Below are 20506 nucleotides of genomic sequence, written 5' to 3'. Positions count from 1 at the left end.
TATATATATATATATATATATATATATATATATATATATATATATACTATATACTTTTGTGTAGCATGTATGTCTGTGAACATATATGGGCACATACCACAGCACAACAGTGGCGGTCACAGAACAACTTGAAGGAATGAGTCCTCTCTGTCTGCCATGTGGGTTCTTGGGATTGAACTCAGGCTACCAGACTTGGCAATGGCACTTTCACCTGATGAGCTATATCATCAGTCATATGCATATCTTAATAGGTTTTATAGCTATCCATTAATAGCCTATAGTATTCTGTGTTATTGCTGGTTTGGTTACCAGAGAAACCATATTCTCCTTTCAGTTCCTTATCCATAAAGGAAAATAGAAGGAGGTTTAAGGAAGCAAGAGAATAATTTTCTTTTCTTTTTCTTTCAGAATTTGAGAGAAAGGGCAGGACACACCAGGTATAATTCTAAGCCACTTCTAGTAGGAGAAAGACCAGCAGAGGAAAAGAGACAACCACATCTTTGTGGGTTGAGGATCAAGAAGCCTAGTATAGGCAATTCAGGTGCAGGTCCTGCCAGTCAGAACTGGTAATATCACCAATTGCCCTCTGAATCATTCCAAGCCTCCGGTTCGAATTCCAGAGATTCAAGTTGCTGACACTCCTTCCTGCCCACCATCTGCTCATGCTGCCATTCCCTTGTCCATACACGTGGATATTTACTGCTCAGGTGAAGGCCACACCAGTCAAAACAGGTAAGAGCCACCCCTACCCTCAGAATCTTCCCACACTCTCAACTCAGATTTCAAGGTCCCACCCCAGCAACACTCCCTCTCACCTCACAGCCATGTGCCTACCTCATCTTAGGCAGAGAGTTGCAGCTCAGGTAGCTGCTAGCCAGGCTTGCTAGAACAGGTGCAGACCTTAACAGTCAGAAGAGCAGAGACTACCTACTGGACCAAAGGCCACACTAGCTGCTAGAAGTCCAGTCCCCAGCTCTAATAGAGACTCCTTGCTGGGCCAGAGGTCACACCAGCTGCCAGACATGTCTACCACAAAGACCAGAAGATCAAAGAGAAAATAGAAACCCAGGAACAAGATATCCATCCAACAAAGACAAACTCAGAAACTGGCACCTAGACCTATATTCATCCCAAACCCAGATGCCTAAATGCCAGTATAAGACTACAGTCCACAATAGCCCGGGCAATATGGTACAACCAGAGCCACGTTATCCTACTACAACAAGCCTCAAATATTCCAACACAGCTGAAACATGAGAAAAGATGTAAAACTAACTTTGTGAAGATTATAAAGGTTCTTAAAGAGGAAATGAATAAATCCCTTAAAGAAGTACAGGAAAACACAAACAATGGGAAAAAAATGAACACACTCCGTAAAGAAATCCAAGGGAAAGAAACGAAGAAAGAAAGAAACAAACAAGTGAATGAAATGAGTAAAAGTGTTCAAGATGGGACTAAAGGTGATGCAAAGTGAAAGAACCCTGGAGATGGGAAATCTAGGTATGTGAACAGGAACTACAGATGCAAGTTTGTATCATCAATAGAATACAAGAGATGGAAGAGAGAATCTCAGACATAAAAGATACAATAGAAGAAACTGATACGTTAGTCAAAGAAAATTATTAAATCTAAGAAATTCTTGGCATAAAACATCCAGGAAGTCTGAGACACTATCAAACAACCAAACCTAGGAATAACAGGAATAGAAGAAGAAGAATCCTAGCTCAAAAGCCTAGAAAATATATTTTTAAAAACTTTATTTATACATTTATTTATTACAAATGATTCATTTTGTATCCCCTCTGCAGCCCCCTCCCTTGTGTTCTTTCAGTCCCACCTACTCTCGCTCTTCTCCCTTTATGCCCTTTCCCTAGTCCCCTATAGGGGAGGACCTCCTCCCCTTCTATCTGACCCCTGCTTATAGGTCTCATCAAGGCTGGATACATCATCTTCCTCTGTGGCCTGGCAAGACTGCACCCCCAAGGGGGAGGTAATCAAAGAGCTGGCCACTGAGTTCATGTCAGAAACAGCCCCTGTACCCCTTACTAGGGAACCCACTTGGAACCTGAGCAGCCAATGGGCTTCCTTTGAACAGGAGGTCCAGGTCCTCTCCATGCATGGTTCTCAGTTGGAATATAGGTCTCTGCAGGACCCCCTGGGCCCAGCTATTTTGGCTCTGTTGTTCTCCTTATGGTCTTTCTATTTCCCAATTCTTCCATAAGGATTCCGGCACTGTACCCAAAGTTTGGCTATGAGTCCCAGTATCTCCTTTGATATCCTGGTGAGTAGAATCTTTCAGAGGCTCTCTGTGGTAGACTTCTAAGATTTCACCTCACATCCATCAGAATGGCTAAAATAAAAAACTCAAGGGATGATGCATGCTGGAGAGGATGTGGAGAAAGAGGAACCCGTCTCCTTTGCTGGTGGGAATGTAAACTTGTACAACCACTTTGGAAATCAATCTGGCACTTTCTCAGAAAATTAGGAATAGTGCTTCCTCAATATCCAACTATACCACTCCTAGGCATATATCCAAAAGACTCTCAAGTACACAACAAGGACATTTGCTCAACCATATTCATAGCAGCTTTATTTGTATTAGCCAAAATCTGGAAACAACCTAGATGTCCCTCAATGTAGGAATGGATACAGAAAGTGTGGTACATCTACACAATGGAATACTATTTAGCAATTAAAAACAAGGAAATTATGAAATTTGCAGGCAAATGGATGGGACTAGAAAAGATCATCCTGAGTGAGGTGACCCAGAAGCCGAAAGACACATATGATATATGCTTACTTATAAGTGGATATTAGCCATATAATATAGGATAAACATACTAAAATCTATAGCCCTAAAGAAGCTAAACAACAAGGAGGACCCTAGGAAAAATGCTTAATCCATATTCAGAAGGACAAACAGGATAGACATCAGAAGTAGGAGAAGACAAGGAACAGGACAGGAGCCTTCCACATAGGACATCTGAAAGACTCTACCCACCAGGATATTGAAGGAGATTCTGAGACTCACAGCCAAACTTTGGGCAGAGTGCTGGAATCCTTATGGAAGAAGGAGCTAGAAAGACCTGGAAGGCACAGGAACTCTACATATCAGGGCAGATCTATTAGGATTACACATGACTTTTCAATGGAGACTTTAAAAGCCAGAAGGGCCTGGGAAGATGTCAATCAGACTCTAAAAGACCACAGATACCAGCCCAGACTATATTCAGAATATATCCAACAAAACTTTCAATCACTATAGATGGAGAAAACAAGATATTCCATGACAAAGTCAAATCTAAACAATACCTAACCACAAATCTAGACCTACAGAAGATATTAGAAGGAAAACTCCAATCCAAGGAGGTTAACTATACCATATAAACAGAAAATATAATCATCTCACACCAGGAAAAGACAAAAGAAAGGAAACACACACACACACACGTGTACATACACATGCACACACACACCACCACCGAAACCCACCACCACCACCACCACCATCACCACCACCACCACCAACAAAATAACAGGAATTAACAATCATTGGTCATTAACATCTCTCAATATCAATGAACTCAATTCCCTAATTACAAAGACATAGGCTAACATAGTGGATGTGAAAACAGGATCCTTCCTTCCATCGCATACAAGAAGCACAACTTAACATCAAAGATAGACACTACCTCAGAATAAAGGGTTGGAAAAAGATCTTCCAAGCAAATGGACCCAAGAAACAAGTTGGTGTGGCCATTCTAATATCTAACAAAATTAATTTCCAACCAAAATTAATCAAAAGACATAGAGAAGGACACTTCATACTCATCAAAGGAAAAATACACCAAGATGACATATCAATTCTTAACATCTGTGCACCGACGGCAAGGGCACCCACATTTGTAAAAGAAACATTATGAAAGCTTAAAACACACATTGGACCTCACACATTAATAGTGGGAGACTTCAGCACGCAATTCTTACCAATAGACAGGTCATCCAGGCAAAAACTAAACAGAGAAATAGTGGAGATAAGAGAGGTTATGAATCAAATAGACCTAACAGATATCTACAGAACATTTCACCCAAACACAAAAGAATATACCTTCTTCTCAGCATATCGTGAAACTTTCTCCAAAATTAACTGCATATGGGGTCACAAAGTATGCCTTAACAGAGAAGAGAAAACTGAAATATCCTATCAGATCACCATATCTCTCTATACTCATGTGTGATGGATTTAATATATGAAAATTTCCACAGAAATTTACAAAAGATATGTTCGCATAACTGAATTTAATTAAAGGATGAAGTTTATGAAAAACTTGGAAGGAAAACACATATTCAGATATCATTATGAGGTGGCTGCTGATACCCACAGCCATTGGCTGGTTAACCGTCATATTTGACTAGAGAGTGGTTGGAGCGTTTTGTTTGCTGTTAAAATAAATGCTGAAGGCTTTATAGATTTAAAAAATCCTATCATCCTGCTTTCCTTCCCAGTTGAAATGCTTCCTGAAGGGCTCTCAAATGAGACCTGAGTGGAAATTTTAGTTGGAACTAAAATAATGGTGCCTTAAAACACCGTTTATTTCACCTTGCTCACTTTTCTCCTTTATTACAACTCTTTGCTAAAGGCAAGTATTTCTGACTTGTTCTCTGTACACCTCCAGAAAGCTAATTTGATAAGAGAGTATATAAATTCCCTTTGAAACTTTCCCACCCACTGCCAGTTTGTTGTCTTTCTAAAATAAAAAATAAAAATTAAAAAAAAAAAAAAGAATACTTGTGTTGCCAGCACTTGTTGGGAAGCAGAAAAGACTTTTTTGTTTTGAAGGCTCTCCTCCCAGACCCTAGACTGGAGTCCAAGACACTGCGTGGCTGAAGATGACCTTGAACTTCTGATCTTCCTGACTTTACCTTCCAAAGGCTAAGATTACAAGCCTGTGACCTTCTGCCTGGTTTATGTGGTGCTGCAGTTCAAACCCAGCTCTTTGTGGGTGCTAGGCAAGTACTCTACCAAAGGAGCTACCTCTTCAACCCATTGTCCAAGAAACATTTTAATGGCCATATGTAGTTCGGTTGGTTTTTCTTTATCGATTTTATGTTTTTATTTTGATGACTAATATTTTTATATTTAGTATTTCATTTCTTCTGTTTACACTGCTTGTGTTCCATTTTAATTCCTCAGGAGGAAATTTTCGGTCACTAACCTGTCAACTTTCCTCTTTCTACATTATGTTTGTGTCCTTTTGATGAATATTGTGTTGCATGCCATGTGCTCATTAGGCATGTAGGCTAATTCTATCCCCTAGCCACTGTGAACAGAGCAGCAATGAAAAAAGTGAGCTCGTATCTCTGTAGTAGGCCATGGAATCCTTTGAGTGTATAAACAGGAGCGGTACAGATGGATTGTATGATACATCTATTTCTAGGTTTTGAGGAACCTCCACTGCACACTGATTTCCATAATGACTGTGACAGTTTAAAAGATTACAGTTTGAAAATATTTTGACAACCTTTCAAAAAATGGGATCTTATCACATAAAAAGCATAAATCTAGTTTTGGTGGGTTAGGATATTTAAAACTGTGTTTATGCAGGAATATCTAGGAATATTTCTTCAGAGGGCTGGTCTAAGACACTCTTACTTTTCAGGAGATTTCTCCAAAATGACAATGTTCATTGTCATGTAACATTTTGTCTCTAACAACAACAATAAGATAATACTCCCTTTCTTCACAAAAATATTATTTAAAACAACGCTACATGTATTACTTATGTTTCTGGTCAATGAACAAAATATGTGGCACAAACAACTTAAAAGAGGAAGGATTTATTTTAGCTCATGGTCTAGGGGCTATGCAGTTCTTCGTGGTGGAAAGGCATGGCTGTGGGAGGATTGGAAGCTGAGCTTGGAGGAGCTTGCCAGCTCTGCTTGGCAAAATAGGAAGCAGGGTGACCGTTGCTGGAAATGGAGGAAGGGGCTGGTTACTCTGCTCAAGGCTCATTTCCTCCCTTAAGAGTCCCCAACCTCTTCCCAGAACAGTGCCACCAGCTGGGGACCACAGGATCCCGTGGGGGCTCTTTCGTATTCGAAGTCTAACACTGTTGAGGGTTTCTGTATTGATTTAGCCATCAAACCTGTCATGAGATACCATTAGGAACCACATAGCTGGACCTGTTTTGAACTGCACGTCCTTTCTGGATCTGATAAACTGGGCTTATATGTAGTTAACTGCAGCCTCGGCCGACCACGAGTTTTCTTTGTGACTGTAATGTTCTTATCCACGAAACAGTGACAGCAACAGCCTGCTTCAGCGTAGTTGTTGCTGCGGAGCTGAAATGAAGCAGTGTGTACCGCCAAACCCCAGTGCCATTCACGGGAAGGTCTCCTTTTGGCAGCGAGGAACCATGGGTGCTTTCTGTAAAGGAACAAAACTTCATGTTCAACCCCGACATAACATTAAAGGTGTAAGCTGGGCCTGGGTTAGTTTTAACCTTTATGCTTTTAAAATCATTGACAAGCTTTGCTTTTCCTATTTTAGTAGCCCTCCTCAGGCAATTCTGTTAGGTAACTGAGGAGAATCTGCCTCGATTGAAAAGACAGCCCAGGAAGACAAATCATTCGGAAAGAATTTAAGGTTTAAGCCTCAGTTGTTTAAAAGATTAGGCAAAGGCTTCGACATCAGAAGAGCAAGTATATAAGTGTTTTAAAGTACGGTCGGCAGACAGCATTTGTCTCCCCCGCTATTTTTTTCTTGATCAATATAAGGGCCACGTAGCTGCTGCTGTTGTTGTTGTTGTTGTTTTTAATCACCGATAAATTAAGCTTCCAAAAATTGCTTCTCTCCTCATAATTCAATAACTTGAGCTTGTGTTTTTTTTTTTTTTTTTTTTTTTGTCTTTTTCTTTTTTTTCCTCCAAGGATATGATTGGTCCTTTCTGTCAAGGGGTGGGGAGAACATCGCCGTCTAGAAAATGAGTACCTTTTCTTCAATAATGTTTAACATCAGCAGAGGTGCAAAGCAACCGGAGCGCTGCTTAGGAAGGAACCAGTAAAAAGACGTGACAGATCCGAGCAGACCCAGCTAGAAGCCCAGGAAGGGAACTTCTGGTTTTGGCAGGCCCTTCAACCCACGGTGAGTTTTAACAAAGGGTTGAAATTGTTTAGAAAGGGCACGTTCTAATATCTACTGCCTAAAATCGGACTTGGGGTTCAATGGTCCATGAGGGAGCTTTTGAGGACATACAGGCAGGATTCACAGGCAGAGGAACCGTGACCTGGATTCGATGAGGGGGTGTGTGGCCGTCCTTTTTCCTCTTCTTTTTCTTTGAGGTTGTAAGAACCAAGAACAGGTAGAAACTGATCAGATCCCTTGTTCTGAATATTAATGTATAATTGAAGAAGTTTTTTTTTTTTTTTTTTTTTCCTATTGAGTTTCGGCCCATATCTACCAAGCAGTGCTTTCAAATGGCATCTGAAAAACATTTCAGAAAATTTCGGATTTTTCCTGAAACATTCTGCTTCATTGGCAAAGTCAATATTTTTAGCCTGTGTGCTCCTCTTCATATTTTTTTTTTTTTTAGACCTTGCCCGATACTCATTTTTGATAAGGAATACACAAATTCTATTGCTGAAATTCCACACGTGTTTCACACTGACCATCCTTATCAAATCTGATGGTGTTTCATTTTGACCGTTACTATTAGCAACCATTATTTGTAGTTCTTGGGTGGCTGTAAATCATAGCTCATGATCTGCACAGATCTGTGAGCTCTCAGAGCTGGAACATTTGAAGTTGGGGAGTATGTTAGGGGATTTCTGGTCCCCCCTTTAAAGTTCTTTTCTCCCCTCGCTTTTCCAATGACTTGAGGGCTGAGGAGGAAGTGAGACAACTGCATTGAGTACAAAGCCAAAAATGCTTTGTAGTTGAGGCTCCTTAGTCTTGTGTTCCTTGAGGTCCCGGCTGGGCTCTACAGCGTCCTGTGTGCTCTTGAGATTGTCTTAGGCCAAGAACTGTCATTATTGACTTCAGAGTGTTGGGTTATTCACCCACTTCCACAAAAAGGGCTCTTGGATATATGGAAGGGTCTCCAGGAGAGAGATGGAGAATGTGTTGTATGCTCGGTTTGGGCAACACCATCTGGCCTCATAGGCACAAGCCCTTATTCTGGGAATAAAAGTTGCCGACGACAATTACACTAGTAACTGTTATGGGAGATGTGTACCTTGTGGAGTTTGTTTAGGAGAAGTAGGTTGGAAATAACAGGGACTTAAATCGACCTGAAACTTGCTGCTTAAAATTTCAGAGGAGAGGGTGGGAGAAATGAACACTGCCTAGATGAGAGATGACAGTTTAAGACAATAGCGACTCTCTAAAAATGTTCAAGCGGATCCTTCTATCACTTATGATTTTCTTTCTGTTTCAAGCTGAAACTGTTGAAAATAAATTGGCATAAAGGTTGTTATTCTCAACAGATGAACTGCTCTATTTTTCACATGGCTTAGACGATATTGAATTTATTGATTATGCTCTTGCTTGCTGGCTTATGTGCAACATTTTTTTCTTCCCTCCTATTTTTATCCTCTTCTCTTCCACCCTTGTTGCCTCTCTTTCCTATGCTCCGTGTGTCCCCCATATTTTCACTAAAGTGGGTTGAGAATGAAGGCTACTCTTTTGTGTTATTGCCTAGTATCATACTGGACCCAGAGACAGAACTGGAAGAGTGTGTGTACGAGTCTGTGCGACAGGCACCCTCAGGAAATTTCCAGTTTTCTTTATGGCTGTGAGCATTTTGCTTGCAGAGAACGCAAAGGTCTCATTAGCACTCTGGGACAGATAAAGGCTACCCTGGCTTTGGGGATTTGTGCTCCAAAAACTATTTTATTTCTTGATTTCTACTTTATATGTGGCTGTGATTTCTGATTGTCTTCATTGTACGGTAGAAGCACACTACATCTTTATGGATGTCAGAATAATCCCAGCTTTTTTTTTTTTTTTTTAAGAGAATCAGATTTGATCAGCAGTAAATTAGGACAGTATTGACATTATCATGGCTAAAGGCACTTCCGAAACATCCATAGCTGCTCACACAGAAGAGGAGCATTACTGAGTGCCTCACTTAAACTTGACGAGTTTATAGGACACTCAGGGTGCAAGAAAAGACACAGTTTTTTGCAGGTGAGGGAATCCTGGGGATGTCGCATGGGACCTGGACTTCTGAGTGATGTCCACCCAGGAGTGTTGGCTTTAGAAAGAGCACAGAGAACACCTGCCTGGCAGAGAAGTACCAGGATGCTCAGAGGGTCCCACGTAGAAAACAGAAACCAAAACCACAGCAGGAAAGAACCTTTAGTTTCAGACCCTGCAAAGCCCCAGGGAAAGTAATTTCACAGACTTAGCAGGGGCCTGTGCATCACGTATAGCAAATATTTATGTCAATGAATAAACTGATGGTTTGAATGTTTCGCTAATATAACCACTAGCAGTTTTTTTTTTTACATTTAGACAATTAATATTTCAAAAGCGACATACCATTGGCAGTTAGTGCGACTGTATTATTAGCCTTCCTTGCCAAATGAAATGTAAAGAACTATCATTAAGCTGCATATAATAAGGAGGCTGGATGTTCATGTGTATATGTTTACATATGCACAAAATAAATGTGTATAAAAGTGTGTATGTATAAAATAAGAATCAGTTTTAGCTTTTGAAGCATGTATTTCTATTTTCTGTTTTCCCCTGGCTTTCGCCTACTTAATATATTTGTCTGTATTTAGTGTTTTCCCCCTAAGTTGGAACAACATTACCGTACTATCACAGCAGAATTTCTCAGCTCAGTTTTTAAAGGGAAGAGTTGATACCGCGGTGATGGTGCAGTGGGGGCGGGCCCAGCTTTAAGCTGGAGTAGAGAGGAGGCAGACTGGAGTAAAGGAGTCAGGGCTGAGCTGCATTGCTCCCTGGTCTGTAATAAGCTAATTCCTGAGCGGCTGTGACCCATCCTGGCTGACTCGCTGGGGTGAGGAAATGGAAAAGGTGTTTGTTTCTTGACCCGATAGGCTGGGCTTGAATTTTCTTTTTGGATTTTATATAATGAAGAACCTGGTTTGATTTTAGTTTATTTCTTCTGTGATCTTTTACTAAATAGGAAGCGTAGGCCTCACTTGAGAAAGATGCGTGCAAAGCAGCAATGTGACTTCTGAATCGGGCTTATCACTCAGTGACTTCTACCCCAGACTTGAATGTTTCAGGTTTTGCTGTTCATCTTTCTTTGATACACTCTCTTCAGTTCTTAGGCTTTTTAAATTTAGGCTTCCATCTTCTTCCACAGCATTTTTTTTTTTTTACAGCTCCCTCATCCATGCCATGACTGATAGAACCTATATCATGTCTAGTTTCCATCAATAGCTTCACGGACTCCTTACGTTAGATTTTCACATGTGCTGATGGAGTGAATCTCATGTTATCAGATAATTTTTCTGATCAGAAGGGGTTTTTGCAGATATTAAGACTCATAACCAAACCTCCGGCAGAATGCAGGGAACCAAAAAAAAAAAGGGGGGGGGGAGGTTAATTTGACCTGGAGAGGACAGGAGTTCCACAAGGACCAAATATATCTGGGCACAGGGGTCTTTTATGAGACTGTTTCTCCAAACAAGGAACATATATAGATGCAACCTAGAGCCCCTGCTCAGATGTAGCCCTTGGTAGCTCAGTATCCAAGTGGGTACCCTAATAAGGGGAACAGAGACTGTTTCTGACATGAACTCGATGGCGGGCTCTTTGACCCTTCCACTCCTGGGAGGAGCAGCCCTGCTAGGCCACAGAGGAGGACTTTGCAGCCAGTCCTGAAGTCACCTGATAAACCAGTATCAGATGGAAGGGGAGGAGGTTCTCCCTTATCAGTGGACTTGGAAAGGGGCAGGGAGGAGATGAGGGAGGGAAGGTGGGATTGGAAGGGAAAAAGGGAGTGGGATACAGCAGGGATACAAAGTTAACAAACTGTAAGTAATATTAAAAAAAAGAAAATTAAAAAAAGAAGAGGTTTTTGTACACACACATGCACGCACACATACACACCGCACATACACACGCACACACACACATACACATGGCCCAAAGTTCATGGATCAAGCCAGGGGCAAGGCTAGCATGCATATGTAGTTATTCACACTACCTAGGTTTTTTGTTAGTTTTTATTTTAAACTACAAGAAACTAAGGGAGTCAGAGAAAAAAATATTGTGTAATATTTTTATATTTTTGAAGCTAATGTGTGAAGATACAACTAAACAGATTAGATGCTTTCCCTCTCTCTGTACTAACTCCTGTTTTTTTTTTTTTTTGTTTTTGTTTTTGTTTTTCTCTTTTGTTTTTGGAGTGACCTTATAAAATATGCTTTTCCACATATGCCACCAAACCATTTCATAAGTCCTTTTTGTTTGGACACAGGGCTCAGGCCTGGTTCTGCCTCAGGTTATCCCTTCACTTCTAATATGGATCCACAGAGGCTAAAAGACATATTTGCATTGGTCGTATTTGTTATAAGAATCCAAGAACTATTTAAAACTGCTATGCATGAATAGGTGTGGGAGATGATTTTGTTGAAAAAAAAATTTTAATAGTAAACTGTTCTGAGAAAAGCCTTAGGTTGTTTTATTTATGGTCAGAGAACCACTGAGTAGACATCGCGAGTAGTGGGGCATATTTTGTTGCTCAAAGGCATATGCTAATATGAATAATCAAACATCTGCAAGTTTGGGGAAACTAAGTATCCTAATGTGTAAAAACCAGGACTTTTGCCTCTATGTGTACAATTTGTTTGCAAATTCACCGTGTTGAGGCTAAGGAGATGGCTCAGCAGCTAAATCACATTCCCTCCAAATGTGACGGCCAGCGTTCGGATGTTCAGAAATACACAGAAAATGGGCGTGGTGTTTCGGAAGCCCTGGGAAGCAGAGACAGGGGCACCAGAGGGAGCTGGCCCACAATACTTGCAACCTCTGAAAGCTCTGGGGTTGATCAGAAGACCTTAGCTCAGTAAAGACGGTGCCAGGGAGACGGAGGATGATTACCAACATCAGCCTCCGGCCTCCACGTGAACATTTCACACAGGTGCCTAAGCCCGCAAACGCGCATGTGCAAACATGCCAATCACACACACATGGGGAAAGACGGAAAAAAGAAAAGAAATTCATTATCTCACTGATAATGAGCACGAGGGCCGAGTAAGTTGTCACTTTTCAGAAGCTGCTGCAGATCGGAATTTAAGATCTGAGGGGGAGTCTCACATCTGGCTCAGCCCTCATCTTCTGATTCTGCACGTGAGGGACCAGACAGCCAGAGATGCTCGGGAAGCTTGTGACGACAGACTTTACCAAATTAAGGGCAATCAGGAGCTTGAGAGTTAAAAGAAAACCCCTGGCTCTGGCAGGGAGGGCGATGGATGGACGAGGCAGCCAGTTTCCCATACAGCTGTCTGTTGCTAATTGGGGAGAGCGCGAACAGAACAGTAGCTTCTGCCGAAGCCACTGCTCACCAAAAAGCCCCGTGTGGGCTGTAAGTTACCGGTCAGAAAGGGGTTCAATCTGTTCATATACAGAAACTACCTCTGTGACATCTACCGGTCGCTGGCCAGCCACCCTCTGTTAGGCTTAACACAACTTCAGCGTGGATTCCTGGCACTTGGAATGTCTCAGAGCGCTGCACACCGACATCTACTGGCTCAACTTGAAATGAGCTGGTTCAAAGTCAAACCTCAGAAGTAACAAAAAGTAACTGGGTCCCCCTGCACGAGGTCATCTCAGCAGTGTGTGGCACGTCCTGGAAGCACCGGCTCATTTTTTCTTTTCTTTTCTTTTCTTTTCTTTTCTTTTCTTTTCTTTTCTTTCTTTCTTTCTTTCTTTCTTTCTTTCTTTCTTTCTTTCTTTCTTTTTTTTTTTACCAGGGAGGGGCAGCATGGGACTTGGCTTTTGCAGAATGCCACTTAAAGTGTTTTAAAAATATTTTAAAATGATTTATTATTAATTATCATTATTAATTTTATCTACATTTATTTATTTATTTATTCAGCTATCTATCTATCTATCTATCTATCTATCTATCTATCTATCTATCTATCTATCTATCTATTATCTGTTATTGCTTAGGATTTTATCCTGGCCTTGAAGGAGGGTTGGGGAATAATTTGTTCAGTGCGTAAGAAACTCTAAACCTTCCCATGGCTAGCTTTGTGTGTCTTGATCAAGACCAATTTTTTTTTCTAGATAACCTCCTTATTTTTCTAAGATTTATTTTATTTTAAGTGAGTGAGTGTGTGTGTGTGTATGTATATATGTATGTATGTATGACTCTCTGTGTGGTCTCTGTGTGATTCTGTGTATGTCTCTGTGAGAGTGTGTGGATGTGTGTGTGTGAGAGAGAGTGTAGTGTGTCAGTGCCTAAGGTCAGACTAGGATACTCTTAGAGCTGGAGACCCAGGTGGCTGTGTTCTGGGGACAGACTCAGCTCCCCCATAAGAGTACTGCGTACTCTTCATCACTAGCTGGCTCTCCAGCTCTCAATTTTTTAATATATATTTTTAACACTTATTCTTTGAGAACTTCATATACACATGTTATTTCATACATCCCACTCCTCCAAGTCTCCCAGATCACTCCACCACTCAATATTGTCCTGTTGTCGTTTTCAGCAACTCACTGAGTCTAATTTCTGTTATTTGTACACACACGGGTGAAGGGCCATGGTTCACCAACCAGAGGTCACGTCCCCAAGCCTCCTTCCCTTGGCAGCCATCAACTGTCAATAGCTCCTCAGTTTTGGAAGGAGGTTGGCACACCCCTCCCCCATTCATGAACAGCCTCAACTTTTAGGCTAACCCTGTCAACCTCTGACCTTGTAGATTCATTTAGTGAAGTAAGTGTTCATGTTCCTTTGCACTGAATGCTCTCTTTCTTCCCTTAGCGAAACTCGAACAGCTCACCAAGCATGTAGGGAATGGAGAAGCTTGGGCTAACTCGAACGCTGTGCTCTGGCAAACTGAACAGTGTGTACCTCCTGTCCACATTTCGCACAGTGGCCTTTCTTACTTCAGTTCTTTACAAAGTTTGCTCAGGAGCGACAGGACAGACTAGTCCTCCACCTCCTATTCACTGAGGGAGGTGTGAAATGGCTCAGAGGAAGCCTGAGGAGAAGACGCAGGCTTGCCTAGACTGCAAATTGAACAACTGCGTGTTGGTGTATTTACGTCATATAAGAAAAAAACGGTGCATTTCTCCCTCCAGGTACTAATCCCCCATGGGGCCCCAGAGTGTGTCTTTTGTAGAGGCTCATTTGTGAGTGGATTCAAACGGATTCGTTATTCTGGTCTGTTGAGATCTCTGCCGGTTTACCTTACAGACCCCCTGGTGGTGTGAAAACAGCATGGCCTTGAACCACACTGCCTTGCCCCAGGATGAGAACCTGCCACACTATCTTCGAGAGGAGGACCCCTTTGCTTCCAAACTTTCCTGGGAAGCGGATTTAGTGGCTGGGTTTTACCTAACAATAATCGGTAAGCTCCTTTAATGCTTCTATGTCAGAGGCCGCATCGAGAGAATTCACAAGGCTGTATTGATTTTGCACAAATGCTTCTGATACTTACATGGGTGTTCGTGGAGGTGGGGAAGGTAGGTTGGCATTAAGGCAGTCAATCAATGTTTTATAGGAATGACTGTTACTGTCACCACTGGGGATAAATGTTCCATTCATAATCCAAAGAACTTTCACGGTGAATTCTCAAGACTGTTTCATTTGGTCACTTAACTAGTGGGTTTGTGTTCTGAATATCAAAGGAGTGATAACAAATATATTTCCGTTTTAAAAATAATGGCTCTTAGACATCACGTTAGCTCCTCTGAGCTTCCTTCTCAGAGCTGAGGGGACTCTGGCCCTGTACAACAGTGGCAGTGGACACTGTTTTAAAAGTTTCACCATATCATCACTGCTGAGATAGAAATTATACTGGTGATCAATGAAAATCCAGCCTAGGGTGAAGAGATTTTTATGTCTAATTCACACAGGGTTGCATCTGTTTAATGTTAGACTACGTTATCCAAACCAGCAGCCACTGGTGGCTCCTGAGCACACAGGCTCTTACCTTTCAAATGCATGTATTGTAGTGGAAATGTGAGTCTCCTATTGGAGGCTTAGTCTGGGAAAATAATGTACAAACATCTCCTTAATAATGTGAAATATAGAATACCCATTAATTTCGTAATTTCTGGATCATGAGTTTATGGATTAGATATATACATAATTTATGGATTAGATTAAATATTAAATTATAAACAAACTTGCCTATGTGTTTTTATATTGTTTAATGTGGCTACCGGAAAAAAAATGCAACGTATGTGTAGCTCATATTTCTGGTTTTTATTAATTTCTATTGGATTGTACTGATGCAGACAATGAAGATTTATTACATTTCGGCTGGGTGTGGTGGCACAGGGCTTTATCCCTAGCAATTGGGAGCCAGAGGCAGGCAGATCTCTATGAGTTCCTGGCCAAACTGGTCCACAATAGGAGAGTGCCAGGCCAGCCAGGGCTACAATGTAGTACTCTGTCTTTTGAGTGTTTAGAGCATTTCGTTAACTTGAAGTTGCTCTATTAAATTCAGGAGTGCGGTGTGCAGGTGGGTTCCATGTTTAGGTTTATATATGTCTCTAATATTTCAGATGTCGGTTCAAACTTTCTCAATCTTTCTCTCTCCTTTCTTTGTTTCTTCTTTGTTTCTCCCTCCCTCCCCTTTTCTCTCCCTCCCCTTCTCTCATCTGTTTATGACTGGTGAAGAATTTCACGTAATTCCTGAAATTAGAAAAGAAACTCATTAAAAAGTTCTCCCTATGGTCTGTTCTTGAGGCAGAAAGAATTTATAAGGTTAAATCACACGCTCTGTTGCAAAATAATTCCCAGGGTCCTTTGTACTTACTGTGAGCATTTGACTATTTTTCATTTAAATTTAATTAATTTAAATTTGTCCTTTCAAACACAAATATATGAAGTACCCACTCTTTGCTACTCTTAAGTGGCTGAGAATAGAGCAGTAAATAAAAGCTGGACTAGAGACTGCCTCAGAGTAAACTCCACATCAGTTTTTTTATTAAGCTCAGTGATCAGAAAAGGTAGACAAGGAAGCATTTCATAAATTCAGTCTGTAGCAAGAGATGATTTTGCAAACAGTGTCTTTAACCAGATAAATGGCTTTAGGCAAACTAGCCTGTTCCCTTTCTAGTGAGAGAGTCCAGTGGGGGAATGAGAGAAGTCCTCACTTTATGCAGGTTGGGTACAAGGGAATCAAAATCAGATTTAAGTGCTGGAGTGGAGCTTAAAAATGTTGAAAAAGGGAGTCCCCAAGTGAAGGGAGCATCAGAGGAAGGGGGGGGGCACAGACTGAAGTCAGAATAATCATTTGGGATTATGAAAGAAGGATGGGTTTGGAGGAAGGGCTTGAACTCTTTTTGGACCCATGTCTCGGGCCTGATCCCAGGTCTGGCTGTCACATGTCCAGATCCTCTTAGGATATAGTGGACAGAGCAAAGTTCTTGGTCATTGTTGTTAAATCCTAGGAATCTTAGGGGAAAATGAAGAGTGAAAACCGAAACCTCAGTTTGGTATGCAGGAGAGAGAAACCTGAGACCCATTTTCCACTCTTCATGGTAACACCTGCTTTATTAATTGCCTGCAGAGGAAGGCAACTTGCAAAAGATACAGGATTTTGATGATCAAAAATATGTCCACCCCATAGTCTGTATCTTCTTAGTCTTTTTTTTTCTTAGTCTTAAAATATGTATCTGATTTCTCTTAATGCTCATCCAAAGACAAAGTTGCTCATGGAAGCAGTAGAACCTGGCATTTAACAGAATTCACTATTTTTTTTAAGATCATGATGGGCACTGGGTGAGCCCTACGGAATAGGGTTAGTAAAAAATTCAAGGAAACTCAAGTAAGAAATATTCTCAAGAGATGCTGGCAGGCAAAATGGTATTAGAGGAGCATTCTAGATGATTGCACGTGAATGCTTAACTGGTTTTTTTTTGCTCTTCTTTAGCTATGACATAGGTGGAATTTGCTTTACTGTTTTTGAGCTGCATTTTTGCACTTTATCCTTTCCCAGCGTGCCTTGCTAGACGGTTTCTTATTAGGAGTTGCCTGTTACCTGGTTTGCTCTACGACTTTACAAAACCTCCAGTTTCCTCCCCTTTTGCTTTAAGAAAGCTAAGGAGGCTTTCATGGACCATTATAAGAGCAAAACGCAGCCAGGTCCTGGTGGTTTCATACCATCAGCAGACACACACATTTTCTTGCCCCCCCCCCCCAATGAATTGTGGTGGAGGAATTAAAGTAGAAATTAAAACAGAAAACTCTGGGTCTCTCCTGTTAATACTCTCCTTATTCCTTACTACTGAAGGCAGCTGTACCAGACTCTCATTTATATACAGCCACACTATGAAGCAAGAATTCCTGAGGAAATCTACTCTACATGTTAAGCTATGGAAGTAGGTGTATTCTTTTCTTAAATACAGTCAGTAGATAATGGGTCTATTTTTTTTTTTTTGTTTTTGGATTTTAACTGGGTTTGTAAAAGCTTTTGAACAGTTTCATTGTAATATCCAAACCAATTCGTCATTAATAAAAGCGTATTCAAACTTGGGACCACATGTATGTCATTGTTCTTAGGTCTGGTGGGTTGAGGGTCACTTTTTCTCTCCCCTTGGTGGGAGGGGGAGTGTTCATGGTATCAGTTGCTACACGGGTACCCTTCACACCTAGTCCAGCGGTAGCTGAAGGTGTCCTACATTCCAGATACTGAGGGTCCATACCACCCCGGGAATCTAAGTCCTGGGGCCTGGGTTTAGGAGACGACCTCTTCCTTGCATGGGGGTCACAACAGGCACACCTCTGACCACACCTCCCCCGAAGGCTGGCGCTCTCACAAGAGTGAGCCCAGAGTGGCGCCCTGAGTCCCCTCTCTTGGTAGACTTCGCCTTCACGGTTTATAAATAGCTAAGGGGTCGACTCCTCTTGTCCAAGGGAGGGACTCTTATGAAGCCAATACTATATATATATATATATGTAAAACAAAAACCAAAAAATAAAACGGCCGAGGAAAGCACTCTGCTCTGGGGGCTGGTATAAGAACTGGTCCCGGGGCTTCCCACATCCTCCTGAGCCTAACCGGGAAGTTAGCAGTTCCATCATCCGGGTAAGTTCAGTCCTGCAATTCCTGACTCCTATCCCTTCCCAGGCAACCCCTTGCCTGTCACTCACAATTCATGCTTTTTAATTTCATCTTCTTAATTTAAGATTTTTATTTAGTGTCCTCTCACTACCCTCTAAATCTGTGGTGTCCATTTTTGAAATTGAGAAGTGTTTTCATACGAAAGTGAGTGCTAACCCTCATTTTAATGATGGGACGTTTTATTTTTTTCTTTGTAGGGATTCTCTCTACCTTTGGAAATGGGTATGTCCTTTATATGTCTTCTAGACGCAAGAAGAAGCTGAGACCTGCTGAAATAATGACTATCAACTTAGCAGTCTGTGATCTGGGGATATCAGGTAATTCTGCCATACTGTTCCTTCTTTGTGGGTTTAAAATATTAGCCATTCCAAATCACTCACCGGCTCAGGGCTCATTTTTGTTACCACATGCTTCTTCTCATCGCAGAGTGTACTTCAATGGTTGTAGACAGTCATTGGGATGCCTGCTAATGAGATCATTTAACATTTATTAACATATTTAATGTTATTTAATAACATATTATTAAGGGATCATTTATTATTTTTGGTTAGGCATGGGACCTATGATTACATCTTTCTTTCAAACTGGGACCCTCTGGAAGATACTTCCAATTGATACCTGGTGGGAAAGGGAAATTTTTTTTTCTCCAGTGGAGTGCCATACTCCAGGGCAGGCCATTGACCAAGAGTAGTTAGGCAATGCAAAACAAACACCATGTTTTTTTTGGTGGGCCTTTTTTTTTTTTTTTTTTTTTTTTTTTTTTTTTTTGGGGTCTTAGTGGTTTTCTGTTTGATTTTTTAAAAAAATTTCATTTCACTCATTCTTTCTTCTTTTGTGTGTTGCTTCTTTTTAGAGAGAGAAAGCATGCAGTTGGGTGGGTGGGGAGGTGGAGAGGATCTGGGGGGAGCTTGAGGGGAAAACATGATTAAAATATATTGTATGAAAAAATGAAAACAAAAACAAAAAATCCTTTCTTTCTTTCTTCCTTTCTTTTTTCCTCCTTCCTTCTTTTTTCTCTCTCTCTTTCTTTCCTTTCTTCCCCCTTCCTTTTTTTTCTCTTTTGTGACAAGGTCTCCGTAGCCCAGGCTGTTCCCTGGCTTACTATGTAGATGACGATGACCTTGAACTCTTCACCCTCTTGAGTGGTGGCATCACAGTCATGAGGCACCATTGAGATTATATTATTTTTGTTGAATATTTTTTCTTATTTATCTTTTCTTTGAACACACACATATGTATATGTATATGTGTGTGCATATTCACACTTGTGTGGGCTCATGAGGTGCATGTGTGTGTGTGTGTGTGTGTGAATAGGAAGCTGACATCAGTGTTTTCCCCAATTCTTCTCTACCCTATGTGCCAAGGCAGGGTTGCTCATTTGTCTTCATAGCTCTCTAATTTGTTTTTCTAGCTAGCCAGCCTGCCTTACAGAGTCCACTACCTCTGCCTCCCATGGGGCTGGCCACCCACATGGGCACTGAGGACCCTCACACTGCCCTCACACTTACATGACAGGCACTTTACCCATGGTGCCATTGCCCGAGCCCATTGCTGAGTTCTTGCTATGTCCCAGGAATAGTTGAGTGTTAAGGATGCAAGTTTTGGGCAACACTGGGCACTGTGTGTATCTCAGAGCGCACTGAGCTATGGATGCAGAATCTAACAGCCCACTGCCTGCAGTCCCGGTGTTGGGAAGTGGAGGCAGGAACATCAGGACCCCCAAATAAGGTGGTAGGCGATGGAGGAGGACACCTCACACTGACATTTGGTCTACACACTTGCATATATACAAATGTGTGCGCTGGCACCCGCACACACGCCACATCACACACAAAGAGACATTCAGACATTCATACAGACGTACCACACACTCAGAAATACACAGAGAAGCAGACAGACAGACAGACAGACACACACACACATGCACACACACCACATCTGCACTCATGCATTTCCAGATAAGTTACCAAATGAATAAAATTGAAAATTTCTAGATTTTCTCTTGCTTCTTAGGCTTTTCAGATAACCCAGCAAAGAGGAGCTGTAATACTTTTTTTTCTTTACTTGTTAACTCACATCTCGGGCCAGGGATGCTTAGCTCTACCCTAACCTTTATTTGGAGTCAAACATCTGCAGTTGTAGTCTCTTCATAATCTGCATTTTATGCGGCCACTATTACACACACACACACACACACACACACACACACACACACACACACACA

The 20506-nt window shown here is 41.4% G+C and overlaps 1 protein-coding gene across 1 annotated transcript in view; it reads left to right on the top strand.

Annotated features, from left to right (window-relative positions):
- The first annotated feature begins 7106 nt into the window (after positions 1 to 7106).
- Opn5 (opsin 5) overlaps positions 7107 to 20506 on the top strand; it is a 55098-nt gene continuing 41698 nt past the window's right edge. The window contains exons 1-3 of the mRNA XM_055615380.1: positions 7107 to 7144; positions 14403 to 14556; positions 18480 to 18599. Coding sequence (XP_055471355.1) covers positions 14427 to 14556; positions 18480 to 18599 — 250 coding nt within the window. The 5' untranslated portion in view covers positions 7107 to 7144; positions 14403 to 14426. The remainder of the gene's footprint in view (positions 7145 to 14402; positions 14557 to 18479; positions 18600 to 20506) is intronic.

Source organism: Psammomys obesus, unplaced genomic scaffold, assembly GCF_907164565.1.
Source record: "Psammomys obesus unplaced genomic scaffold, mPsaObe1.curated_primary_1811, whole genome shotgun sequence".
NCBI lineage: Eukaryota > Metazoa > Chordata > Mammalia > Rodentia > Muridae > Psammomys > Psammomys obesus.
Note: the sequence above shows the minus strand (reverse complement) of the source record. Positions and strands in the feature narration are given on the sequence as shown.